This window comes from Myotis nattereri, assembly GCF_964212035.1.
Source record: "Myotis nattereri genome assembly, chromosome: 9".
Taxonomy (NCBI): Eukaryota; Metazoa; Chordata; class Mammalia; order Chiroptera; family Vespertilionidae; genus Myotis; species Myotis nattereri.
Window position 1 is genome coordinate 6380260 of NC_138084.1, and position 13803 is coordinate 6394062.

Below are 13803 nucleotides of genomic sequence, written 5' to 3' on the forward strand. Positions count from 1 at the left end.
TTATATAGGGAGGAACCATTCTGATTTACATCACCAGTATACTTAATTTAGGAACATTGGCCTTTGTACATAATAAAGAATAATCTTAAAATTCACTCTTGTAAGTACTGTCAATAGGAAGTTTGCCTTATAAATTTCTGTCCTATAGGTTTATGTTTGCTGAGAAGCTTGGGAGAAAACTGGTTTAGAGCTAGGTGATTGTTTTATGAAATTATTTTTGAGTAGATTCTACTGGATAACTAGTAGCGATAAATTGACACCCCATACTTAGGGAAAGTTAGTCTTTGATCCAAGCTCTCCTGAAGATAGATGCTGATTTTACCCATTTCTTGGCTAAGTAGTGACTGTCTACAGGACATTGAGAAAACTTATTTTTCTGATGGGGATTGCTTTCACTTTTGAAATACACCTAGTCATTTACAGATAAATTTTATTCATTTAATTCCTGACTCAGAACTCACTTTTGTCAAGTATTACACCTGGAAGTTGGAATATACTAATTGTTTAAAGTCAAGATCTCCGTGTTTTATCCCTTTGACTTTCAAAGCTAAGATATTGTAATTGCTTTTAACATCATTATGTGTGTGTGTGTGTGTGTGTGTGTGTGTGTGTGTGTATATATATATATATATATATATATATATATATATAGCTTACTACTAAGTTACATTGTTATTATACTAATACATAGATATGTATAGACCAGTGGGAAAATGTCCACAGTATTTCACTATTATCTGAGTAGATAATTTTTTGTCATTGCTTCTTTTAACTTGAGATGCTATAATTAAATACAGAATTTCTCATTAAGAAAACATTTCCCCCCGTAGAATGACAAAAGTTTTTTTAATAGTAATTTTTGTTTGTTTGGTTATATGGAAATACAGGAAGACAGGAAATATAGGTACATTTAACTTTGTTATTAGCCAAACCTGGTCTACTTAATAAATAAAGAGTTCAATTACGTGAGGAATGTAATAATTACAATAACCTATTTTTATAAATGTGTTCCTTAATATTTTTAGAATTTCAATTTAAAAGAAATATGGTTGTACTTATAAAATTAAAGCTTGATCTGGATCATACTTTTTCATTTTTTTTTAAATATATATTTTATTGATTTTTTACAGAGAGGAAGGGAAAGAGATAGAGAGTTAGAAACATCGATGAGAGAGAAACATCGATCAGCTGCCTCCTGCACATCTCCCACGGGAGATGTGCCCGCAACCCAGGTACATGCCCTTGACCGGAATCGAACCTGGGACCTTTCAGTCCGCAGACCGATGCTCTATCCACTGAGCCAAACCGATTTTGGCTTTTTTTTTTAAATTTAGAAATGTGTTACTTACACATGAAGCCTTCTTTGTAACATCCTTAATTGATTCATTACGCCCCTAGTTTTTTGGTTGGTTGTTTTTTTGTTTTGTTTTTTAATATATTTTATTGATTTTTTACAGAGAGGAAGGGAGAGAGATAGAGAGTTAGAAACATCGATCAGCTTCCTCCTGCACATCTCCTACTGGGGACGTGCCCGCAACCCAGGTACATGCCCTTGACCGGGATCGAACCTGGGACCCTTCAGTCCACAGGGCGACACTCTATCCACTGAGCCAAACCGGTTTTGGCAAAAATATATTTTTTAAAAAATCATTTTAAAAAATTAAAAAATACTGTACCATTAAATGGAGGAATAGAATCTGTGGAAGGGCTCAGAAGTAGAAAATTTTCTAAGGACAAAGGGATAATGCACTAGTATCTTTAAGGTACCTAAGACCTGGCCAGAAAGATTGAGTGAGCTATTACCAAGGTCACATCCTAAAATCAAGCAAGCTTTCTATGACCTTGCTATATAAGCGGTAACATACTCTGCTGGATTACTATTTATTTATTTACTGTTTTGGGGGTTTTCTTGCCCACAGTATACCCCTCCATTTATTTAGGTCTTTTCTAATATATCTCAATAATGCTTCTTTTAAAAATCAACTTTATTGAGGTACAATTGACATACAATAAAATGTACCCATTTTAAATGTACGTTTCAATGAGTTTTGACAAGTGTATTCATTCATGTTTTTTACATAAACGATATAATCTCTTGTTCACTATGATCTTTCATATTTTCCAATTTAGCTTATTAGTTAAAGTGCCTACCACATGCTAAGCACTGTGCTAGGTGCCAGAGGTACTGTAGACAATAAGACCATCCTTATCCTCAAAATGCTCAGAGTCTCATGGGGAGAAAGACCAGAGGATAGGCATTTATATAAACTTCAATATGGAAATGCTTCAAAAGAGAATAAATACAGAATGAGAATGTTGTGAAAGCCAATAGGAAGGACTAAACTGGAGGCAAACTGGGGAAGCTCTTTAAAGGACGTGATACCTAAACTTAACGTGAAGGAAATGATGCAAAGAGAGGGAAGACTAGCCCTGGCCTGTGTTTCTCAGTGGTTAGACCATCAGGCCCACGAACAAACAGGTTGCGGGTTAGATTCCCAGTCATGATTCACTTCCAGCCCTGGTCAGGGTACATGTGGGAGGCAACTAATCGGTGTGTGTGTCTCTCACATCACTATTTCTCTCTCTCCTTCTCTCTCCCTCCGTTCCTCCCTCTTTCCCTTCCACTCTCTCTAAGAAAATCAAAGGAAGACTAGAATTCCAGGCAGAAGGAACAGAATGTATAAAAGCAGGTGCACAGGGAGAGTAAGGTGGGCAGCTTTTAAGTGCCATTGTGGATGCTAGCATAAAGTGGGATTCTTTGGTGAGACAAGAGAGATTGTTTACTGCTGTCATTCCAGCAGTAACTGGGAGATAGATAAAAATTAGCAACAGATACAATGTGCAGATTTGTTTGGTAATGAGGAAATTAGTTTATGGAAGGCCATGAGCTGTTTTTGCAGTGTATGAATGAATACATTAGGTCCTAGGTATTAGACTTCTTCTTACCAGTTGGGCCTATATTGGTGCAGAATAGGTAGAACCTGGTGGTTATCCCTACTTGCTCTCAAATGGATGAAGCCATTTAACAAAAAGCCTATCCAGAGCCTAAAGATTAAAAGTATGAACACCTTACCACAGTGTTCTCCTGGAAGTCAGACAACCTGATAATAACAAATAAAGGGAGGCCAAGATGAGTGACTTGTTGTTGCAGGTGAGAAATTCTGGCCAGAGTAGTTCAGCTTTCTCTGAATGGACACCTGATAAAGGAATATTCATGTGTTTCTTAATTTCCCTCTCCCCCATTGGACATAAGAACTTACTGCCCTACCTGGTTTGGCTCAGTGGATAGAGCGTCGGCCTGTGGACTGAAGGGTCCCAGGTTCGATTCCAGTCGGGGGCATGTGCCTTGGTTGCAGGCACATCCCCAGTAGGGGCTGTGCAGGAGGCAGCTGGTCAATGTTTCTCTCTCATCCATGTTTTTAACTCTCTATCCCTCTTCCTTCCTCTCTGTAAAAAAATCAATAAAATATATATTAAAAAAAAAGAAGAAAAAAAAAGAACTTACAGTGTATTGAGCAAATACAATTATTCATTATTTTGATAAAGACTTTCTAAAGGATATTACCAGAAGATGGGAGATGCTGACTACTGCATTAAGTGAACAGAAAGTAGATTTTGATTGAGAGAAAGAAAGGAATCTGGGTTTCATTCAGTGTTCTAGGCCTAGTGAATGCTTGGTTAATTAAAACTGGTGGTTCCCTAAGCAGAACTTCTTTGAAATGGAGCAACAAGTTAACCTTCATAGTTGCTCCTAATCTTGCTTGTTTCAACTTGCATGTCATTTCCATACACTCTCCCACAGTTTACATCTGGGTGTCCACTGGACACCTGTCTCATCTCATTATGCACAGACTGTATGCATCTGTCTAGATGTGTATTTTTTAATCAAACAGATGTTGTTATAAAGCTTACTAGCTACATATTTTTTATAGTCGTAAGTTAGATATTTACAATGTCAGTGCTACGCTGGATTCATGGTTGTTTGGCTCACACTTTTTCTACTGAGACTGTTTCTTAGAGTTCCGTGCTTGGGTATAGACATTTGAAGGTCCAGGATATGTTACAATTCAGTGTAAAGTGTTCAATAAGTTCATATATTTTCACTTCCCATTTCTTTCAGCATATATTATTTCAAACAGATTCCTAAATTCTGATAATATTATTTCAAAAAATTTTAACATGTAGATATATCTACTCTTCATAATATCTCTTTCAGGTAATTATTCTCATTTTACAGATGAGTTCCAGGGGCTTGCATATGATTTTTAAAAATGTTTTTTATTGATTTCTGCCCTTGCTGGTTTGGCTTACTGGATAGAGCGTTGGCCTGTGGACTGAAGGGTCCTGGGTTCGATTCCGGTCAAAGGCATATGCCTGGGTTGCAGGCTCGATCCCTAGTGGGGTGTGCAGGAGGCAGCCGATCAGTGATTCTCTCATCATTGATGTTTCTGTTTAGCTCTTCCTCTCCTTTCCTCTCTGAAATCAATAAACATATCCTATATAATAAAAGTCCTATATAATAAAAGCCTAACATGCAAATTGTGTCCTTGGGTGGTCATTTGACTGGAGACTGGGAGTTTGACTACTTGCTATGAAATGCACTGACCACCAGCGGCCTGCGTGGAATATGGTGGGCGTTGGCGGTGCTGCTGCTGGCCCCAATGGGCCTGGAGGAGAGGGGGACTGCTGTGGGATGATGGAGCAGATGGTGCCAGGCCAAGGTGGATGCGAGTGGGAACCCAAGCGCCCGCTGATTGCCCTGCAGATAGCAACCAGTGGCAGGGGGCGGGGCTGCCACCCAGCTTCCAGATACGGAGGGAGCCGGGCAGCAGCCTGCAGGCGGAATGTTGCAGCAGATGAGGGGGCAGCACCAGGCCAAGGTGGGGTGCCAGGCGGGGCTGCGAGGCTAGGGGCGCGAGCTGGGGCCCGATCTCCACAGGCCACCCCAAGGGACCCCACCCATGCATGAATTCATGCACTGGGCCTCTAGTGTGTGTGTGTGTGTGTGTGTGTGTGTGTGTGTGTGCGTGTGTGTCTATTTTTTAAGAATATTTTTATTGACTTCAGAGAGGAAGGGAGAGGGAGAAAGAGATAGAAACATCAATGATGAGAATCATTGATCAGCTGCCTCCTGCACACCCCCTACTGGAAATTGAGTCCACAACTCAGATATGTGCCCTGACCTAGAATCAAACTGTGACTTCCTGGTTCATAGGTCGACGCTCAACCATTGAGCCACACTAGTTACATAAGATTTTGAGAAAACATGACCTGGAACTTCTGATTTCTAACCATGTAGATTCATGCAAAGCTCAAATCCCTACTGGTTTTTTTTTTCTTTGTCTTTCTTTCTTTTTTAACTTTTTATATCTTAGTTGCTGTAATAGTGTTATAGCTTTCTGTTAGTTTATAGGTACCTTCCAGGTAGTGCCTCTTATTGTATCAAAAAAAAAAAAAAAATAGAGTTGATTATACCAGAACCAACACAGAAGAGAAGGCTTGGCTGGACACTACTGTTATTTAATAACTTCACTTTGATTAGTGCTGTCTTTATGATCATGTTGATAGAACCATTAGTCTTTATTCTCATTAAATAATAATTACTAGAATGTTTGCCCACCAATACTAAGATTCAGCAACAGATTGTTTTAGTTCACTTATAATTATAGTCAGTCTTTCAGTGTGTGTTTTGAGAAATTCATTTTTCTTTAAAAAAAATGTTTTTGTTGATTTCAGAGAGAGGGAGAGGGAAAAAGAGATAGAAACACCAATAATGAAAAGAATCATCAGTCAACTGCCTCTTGCATGCTCCCTACTGGGGATCTAGCCACAACCTAGGCATTTGCCCTGACTGAGAATCAAACCTCAACCTCTTGTTTCATAGGTCACCACTCAACCACTGAGCTACACCAGCTGGGCAAAATTCTGTTTTTCTTGATTTTAAAATTCTCTAATCCTGACCCTACCTTTGAAGCCTAAATGTTTTCCTTTTTAAAGGTGGATTTCATTGACTGGGTAGACAACATGTGGCCAAGGCATTTGAAGGAAAGTCAGACTGAATCAACAAATGCCATCTTGGAGATGCAGTACCCTAAAGTGCAGAAGTAAGTGGCTTACCCTGCATTTTCCTCAGTGTGCTAGGGGAGACCAAAGTAGTAGGAAGGACTGGTTCCTTAGGCGCCATGCCCCGTATCCTAAATGATCAAAAGCATGAATTCTTTAGAGTAGCCTTTACAGTCCCAAAGGGAAGAGTGTATGTAAGAGTATTACAGCCCATGATCACATGGTTAAAGAAAAACATTTATACTGGTAATGAGATGACTTGCAATTGCATTCCTCTCACTGACTGGGAGTGGATTAGATGGAAGATAGAGGGAGTGTACTGGGGAGAGTATGGCATTGTGGTGGGGCGGGTCCTCTTTTTCTCATCAGTGCACTAACACTGCTGCTTTTTTTGGGGTCAGGTACTGTCTAATGAGTGTTCGAGGCTGCTATACTGACTTCCATGTCGACTTTGGTGGTACCTCTGTCTGGTATCACATCCATCAAGGGGGAAAGGTACGGTTATAGTTGTGATGGGGGTTGGAATCTGACACTGGTTATATGACTTTGCTTTAGTTCATGCTTGCTTAATATACGTGGAGATGAATCTATTAGGAGATTGTCCTGCTCATATCTAGAGAGAATTATAGATTTAGTTGACCTCCTTGTCTAGAATTCAATAGGAATTAGTATTCATCTAGACCACTATGATCATGCCAATATTTGCATAGTATTTAGTAAACCTCAACAGTCCTGTTTGTAGATCCCCAAAGCAGAATTCTCCAAATGAAGGCAAGGAAGTGGTTTTAGGAGGACAAGATAATTTCTCTATGTGGGAGCATAATAAGATAGTAAAAGGACACACAAATTTCGGATAGATTCACAATGAAATCAGCAAATTGAGATCTAAAGTACCTTTCCCTATATGAAGGCATTGGTGTAAAATGGGGCCAAAGGATACCTTTAAGACGTTTCTGAAGTTATAAATAGATTTTGAAAGATTATTCGCATTTATAAAGAACTATATTTCAGCTTGTTGGAGTGTTTCTGAAATGGTGTGAGAATGGAAATCTAGAACTAATATTAGGGGTTTATAGTATTATACTTTTATTGTTACCCTTTTCCCCCTTAGAATTTAATGCATTTGTGAGAGAAAAGTAAAACTGGAATAAAAACAGATAAAATTTTAAACCTTTTAAAATGTGAGGTCCTAATCTAGAACAATTGTACCTCTAAATCCAAAATCATTTTATTTACTTTGGATCCATGTAAGTGGTACCTTAAGTTTTATTCTTTTGGTCTTGGTCGCTACCTTGGAACAAAGCAACCCAGACACTCTCTTAAAGATTTTGTACCTAACAATAGAACTATAGAGGCCAGACAGCCAGGGGCGAATAAGGGACTGCCTAGGTAATAAGCCCAATGCACCAGTTCTTTCTGAGTCTTAGATAGGTTCTTTGTTCTACATTCAAATCTCAGGGAAACTCTAATGCTGTTTCATCAAGTGGAGGATGAAACAATATGTACTTTTTGGGACCCTTAGAATTTCCCAGTGATCAAGTTCTGTTAGCTGGGAGAATTGCTTACCTTTCTTCTACATGTTGGTTTTAACTTTGTATCTGTTTATCAGTTGAGGGGGGTGACTGGGTCATGTCAATGGCGGTTAACAGACTGAAGTTTTTTAACTCACAGGTCTTCTGGCTCATCCCCCCTACAGCCCACAACCTGGAGCTGTACGAGAATTGGCTGCTGTCAGGGAAACAGGGAGACATCTTTCTGGGTGACCGGGTGTCAGATTGCCAGCGCATTGAGCTCAAGCAGGGCTATACCTTCGTCATTCCCTCAGGTAAGCAGGATAGGAAAAATGGATTATCTACTCTAGCCACTTTTTTTCTTAAGTCAAAAGGAATTGATGGATTACTACCAAGAATGATTATGATGCTGGGGTAGGCAGAAAGCAGCACTGTCCTTTCCTGTCATTATGCAGTGGATGCTGAGATTTTTTTCTTTTAAGGCAGTGATTTTCCACTAAATGTATATATCAGAATTGCCAGTGGATGCTTTTCAGATCTATATGTTTGGGCCCCACATTAGCCCTAGAAATTCAGAATCTCTAGATAAAACCAGTTCTGCAGGTGATATACAAACCTCTGGTTAAGAACTACCTACTCCTCTAGAGGATGACTGAAAGCTAGAGAAAGTGCTGAATTAGTAATATTTTTTATCAGGTCATTAGTTTCAAAATAAGTACTCAGAGCACAGCTTTTAGGGTCACAGACATGTATTAGAATTCTGACTATGCATTTATCTGCTAAACCACTTTTGTCAAGTATTTAAATCTGTTTTATTTTGTTGTGAGGAGTAAATGAAAATACATGTAAACTCTTATACTGAGCCTAATCATAGTAGGTACTCCAATAAATAGAAGCAGCATTTATTAAAAGTTTGTTACATCTCTCTCTCTCCCAATTTTTTTTGGGGGGAGGCAACCAAAATTTTTGGTGGCCTTGTTTCGACAAGGCTTTAAAAAAACACTTTACATTCATTTTCTCATATAATACTTACCAACAAGCATGTAAAGTATAATTTGTGTTTTATAGAGGATAGTGAAACTGCAAGAGATTAAAGAATCTGACCAACCACTAAGCGGCAGAAAAAAAAAATGTGTGGTGTAGGAATCTTGTACTAGTTCTCTGAAAGAGCCATTTCATAATGTGTACTTACAGCTGCTACCCTTCACTCCCTTTCTTCTAGGCTGGATTCATGCTGTGTATACTCCTACAGACACGTTAGTGTTTGGAGGCAATTTCTTGCACAGTTTCAATATCCCCATGCAGTTAAAAATATACAACATTGAAGATCGGACACGGGTAAGTAATTCTGTGTAACAGTTGATGTGAACAGGATTACTCCAGTTAGATAAATGTTATAAGAGATTCATTGATAGTTTTATCTCAAAACTTTAATTTTTCTTTGGATTAAAATGCAGTGTTCACATTTTGGGAACACTGAAAGAAAAGTTTTAACAAGATCTACATGCTTGTTTTGGGGGACTCTAATTCATAGAGGTTCTTGATATCTCAGATTTTTATGGGGCTAGGGCAGGGGTGGGCAAACTTTTTGACTCGAGGGCCACAATGGGTTCTTAAACTGGACCGGAGGGCCAGAACAAAAGCATGGATAGAGTGTTTGTGTGAACTAATATAAATTCAAAGTAAACATCATTACATAAAGGGGTACGGTCTTTTTTTTCAATAGTTTTATTCATTTCAAACGGGCCGGATCCGGCCCACGGGCCGTAGTTTGCCCACGGCTGGGCTAGAGGTAGACATTTGATAGTGTCTTGAGCCATGTTTTTCATTTTTATGCTCTTAGAATAATTTGTTGTAATGGGACTTATCAACTCAAGATCCACAACTTTAAGTTCATGTATCTTTCTTTACTAACACTCAAACTATTGTAGTTTAATATAGAAATGTGTATACTGCCTTTCTCAACTGAGAGAAATCTATGAGAGAATTAAGTATTGTAGAAAATGATTTGTGTGTCTTGTTTCTGTTTTCCCTAGGATGGTACAGAGCTGATTTCATTCTAGACGTATAGGAAAAAAGTTAGTTCATTACATGCAGTAGGTACTTTAAGGCAGGATTTAGCAAACCTTTTCTGTAAAGGACCAGATAGTAGAAATTTTAGGCTTTGTGGGCCGTACAATATCTGTCTATTTTCTAACTCTGCCTTGTAGAATGAAATATTTAAAAGATTGAGCATGGCTTAAATAAAATAAAATTTTATTTATGGACACAAATTTGAATTTCATATATTTTTCCTGTCACAAATGCTCTTTTAGGATATTTTTTCAACCATTTAAAAATATGAAAAACACTCTTAGCTCACAGGCCTTATAAAACAGACTAGAGGCTCAGTGCACAAAAGTTTGTGTACTCAGGGGTAAAGGGGTTCCTCAGCCAGGCCTGTGCCCTCTCGCAGTCTGGGACCCCTCAGGGGATGACCATTTGCTGGCTTAGGCCTGCTCCCCGGGGGATTGGGCCTAAGCTGGCAGTCAGATGTCCCCCTGGCAGCCCGGGAGCCCTTGGGGGATGTCCACTTGCCAGCAGGGAGCAGGCCTAAGCTGCAGTCGGACATCCTTAGCGCTGCTGAGGAGGCGGGCTCCCATCACCACCGCTGTACTGGTAGTCGTCAGCCTGGCTTGTGGCTGAGCAGAGCTCCCCCTGTGGGAGCGCACTGACCACCAGGGGGCAGCTCCTGCATCGAGCATCTGCCCCTTGGTGGTCAGTGTGTGTCATAGTGACCAGTCATTCCCAGTTGTTCTGCTGTTAGGGGCAATTTGCATATTACCCTTTTATTATATAGGATAGTTGACCAAATCCATCAGCTTCTACTTGCTGGCTGACCCATGCGTTAGGGTTAAATAGGGCAGACCCTAGTTGGTCAGGGCTGGATTATATCTGTATATGATTGAAGTATAGATGGTATTGACATTAAACAGCAATTAGAGTACAGAATATTTTGACATTAAACAGCAATTAGAGTACAAAATATTTAGGGCATGTGATGTTCATAACTTGCTCTGAAGTAGTTCAGCAAATAACAGCATATATGAATAGAGATTAGCAAATATGGAGAAATGTTAACAGTTGGTGAATCTTGGAGAAGTTAGAGAAGTCTTCATGGTACTGCACTTGAAACTTTTTGGTGGACTTGAAAGTTTTTAAATTAAAAAGTAGCAGTTAGTAAAGAATTTACACCTTTTAGAAGGAATAGGTATTGGCCTGTTTACTGTGAACATGGTCAGTTAACTATTTTGGTGTCTATTTTGAAACATTTATTTTGGTTAGGAAGTACTTATTATCTTTTACACAAGATTGGTACTGTTGGAGTTACAGGGATTGCCCTATTAGTAGAATTAAGAGAGAATACGGTGCTTTTTAAATGAATTTTCTAAAGGTGAACTTCTGCTTGTTTGTTAAGCATAATGAAACTACAAAAGATAGCAAGGAGTTTAATAAGTTTGAAGTTGTAATAATCCTATATAATAAAGAGTTAATATGCTAATTAGATCAAACATCCTATATAATAAAGAGCTAATATGCTGATTAGACCAAACAGCAGAATCACCATCCGGACGAAGCTGGGCTGCGAGGGCCCGAGGGTCAAGGCAGTAGGGGTTGCGAGGGCCGAGCCCCTTGCACAGATTTCGTGTGCTGGGCCTCTAGTAGTTATTAAGTATGGCTTAATTATTTTATTCCAAATAAGGAACCCTTCTATCTTTCTATAAAATGAAGTAATGTTTTGTTTTGTTTTGTTTTTAATTGCTTTCTACATCAACCTTTTATGTGCTAAATACCAACCTGGTATATGTTTAATATATTATTGATCTCTATAACTTACCAAGTTTAAAGACGAATATAAAAAGATGTTTTATGAAAGAAATATAAATTTAAGGCATTGCTTTGGTTACTTTTGCCATGCCAGTGTAGAAATATACTATATAAACTTAAGTGTTAGTAATTATTCTCCTGATAGTGCTTAAAGGATCAATAATTTTGTAATGAGGAGCTAAAAATTTTTGCAAAAAATTTGAACCCAGTCTCAGAAATTGATATGCTCTCTGGTGTCTGGCAGTATAGGTAAAATGTAATGGGGCAGGATGGGTATGTGATATCTTGACTATTACTAACATAATCTGATGAGTTCAAGTAAAAAATAAAAAGTTTAATGCCCTAGTATGTATTTTCTTTTTCGTTTTTCTTATCAATATTACTCAGTTCTAAAGAGTCCAAAATGGCTTTAATTTGGGGAGATCATATATTAATTTTTGTGGTCCATCCCCCTATCTACCAAGAAGTAAATTTGACTTTTAAATAAGAGAGGAGAAACTTCTTCTTGTTGTGGCCACATAAGAGACCCAGACCCAGAGCCTGGCTTCTCTGTGTTGGAAAACTAATGAGAAGTACATGCCTCTCCTGCCTTGGATGAGGAAAGTGCCCTGTGACCTGGTGAAGGATTTTGCAGTCACATGTTCTACCACTGAGCTATACCCTTTCTTGGTGAAGGGTTTTGAAAAGGGACTCCCATCCAGATCACCTCAACTTAGGAAGACTACCTGACATGCAGCTTTGAAAAGGAGATGGGAACTTATTCTCAGGAGTTGCATATTTAGAACAGTCTTTAACTTGTTGTTTTGCTTTTTCTTCTGAAAGGTGGCCTCTCTAAATGAAAACAACAAACTATATTTAGGATAGTCCCCATCACTGGTCTTCTTCACTGAATAATACATACTGATTTGCCTTTTCCTTGGCTTTGGTAGATCTAAAGGACTATTCTTTTTATTATTATTTAGCTGGAATAATTTCATGCCACTTTTGGGAAAAATGGAAAGAAAACAAAGATAGTGACTGATTATGCCATGTGGAACAGTAATCTTGATTTGTGGACATAACATCTTGGCAAACTACAAAGTGCAAGACAGGCAAGCTGAGAGTTGATAGCAGGGAAAATAGTCTTGTATCATGGACTGGATATAGCTAGAGAATGAGTCTCTAATTATACTTTCATAGATGTAAGGACATAATAAAAACATATAACTTAATTTCATGTTCTGTTTTTCCATTAGATTCTTTATTCCATGGCCTTCTTATTCAGGGTAGAACTATAGTAAAGGCTAGATGCTTGGCATGCCTTTGTATTCTAAGAACCCTAAAACAATTTTCTCAATTAAGTATATTGTGTCTTACATGGTAACTCTCTGTCTCAGAACTTCTTTTTGATGCTTTCCTACTCAGAAGTTATAAATAATGACAGTTTTTTGGTTGTTCTGAATGGTCTTTCCAAGTACCATTTATCTTTAGTGATTGTTTCCCAAGATCAACATTTTCTAGGTTGTCAGATAGAAAATGCCAGCCTGGGTTTTCAGGTTGACTAGAGAGTTTTTTCTAGATTAATTATTGCAGTGATATAGTTATCTAACTCACTTTTAAAGTTGATATTAACTTTCTTTTCTCATTATTTTGCTTCTGTAGGTTCCAAATAAGTTTCGCTATCCATTCTACTATGAGATGTGTTGGTATGTGTTGGAGCGCTATGTGTACTGCATAACCAACCGCTCTCACCTAACCAAGGAATTTCAGAAAGAGTCCCTCAGCATGGGTAAGTTTTCTGCCTATACAAACTTTCAAGACACCCTACAGGATTGAGTGTGTGGCCAAGAATATTCAGCGGGCTGTTGCTCAATGGTTTTTTGTGGGGTTTTTTCTGTTTTGTGTTTTTTTTTTACTTATCTACCTGAAAATACCAAATTTAGTCGTTGGAGTTGAATGCTGGTTAACAGCTGATCTCCTACCCAGATGTGAATTACTAGGCTAAATGAAATATTCTGGATCTCTGTCTGAGTTTGTTATTACTTCATTCCTCAAGAAAGGAATCAATTTTCTGGTATGTGTCTTACTTTTTTAAAAAAATTTATTAAATATATTGGGATAATATTGGTTAATAGGGTCATAGGGTCAATTGTACATTTCTATGATACATGACTTGTATATTACATTATGTGCCCACTACCCAAAGTCATATCATCTTCCATCACCATATATTTGTCCCCCTTTACACTCTTCATCTTCCTCTCACCCCCCTTCCCCTCTCCTGTAGTCACCACCGTACTGTTGTCTATGCCTGAGCTTGTTTGTTTATTGCTTTCAGCTTTATATCCCACATATATATGGCTAAGTAGTATTTCATTGTATG

General features: G+C 38.3%; 1 protein-coding gene across 1 annotated transcript in view; it reads left to right on the forward strand.

Annotated features, from left to right (window-relative positions):
* KDM2A (lysine demethylase 2A) overlaps window positions 1–13803 on the forward strand; it is an 82856-nt gene that overhangs the window by 45270 nt on the left and 23783 nt on the right. Inside the window, exons 6-10 of the mRNA XM_081099850.1 lie at window positions 5998–6104; window positions 6465–6558; window positions 7735–7888; window positions 8797–8912; window positions 13083–13209. Of these exons, the coding sequence (XP_080955976.1) occupies window positions 5998–6104; window positions 6465–6558; window positions 7735–7888; window positions 8797–8912; window positions 13083–13209 (598 nt within the window). The remainder of the gene's footprint in view (window positions 1–5997; window positions 6105–6464; window positions 6559–7734; window positions 7889–8796; window positions 8913–13082; window positions 13210–13803) is intronic.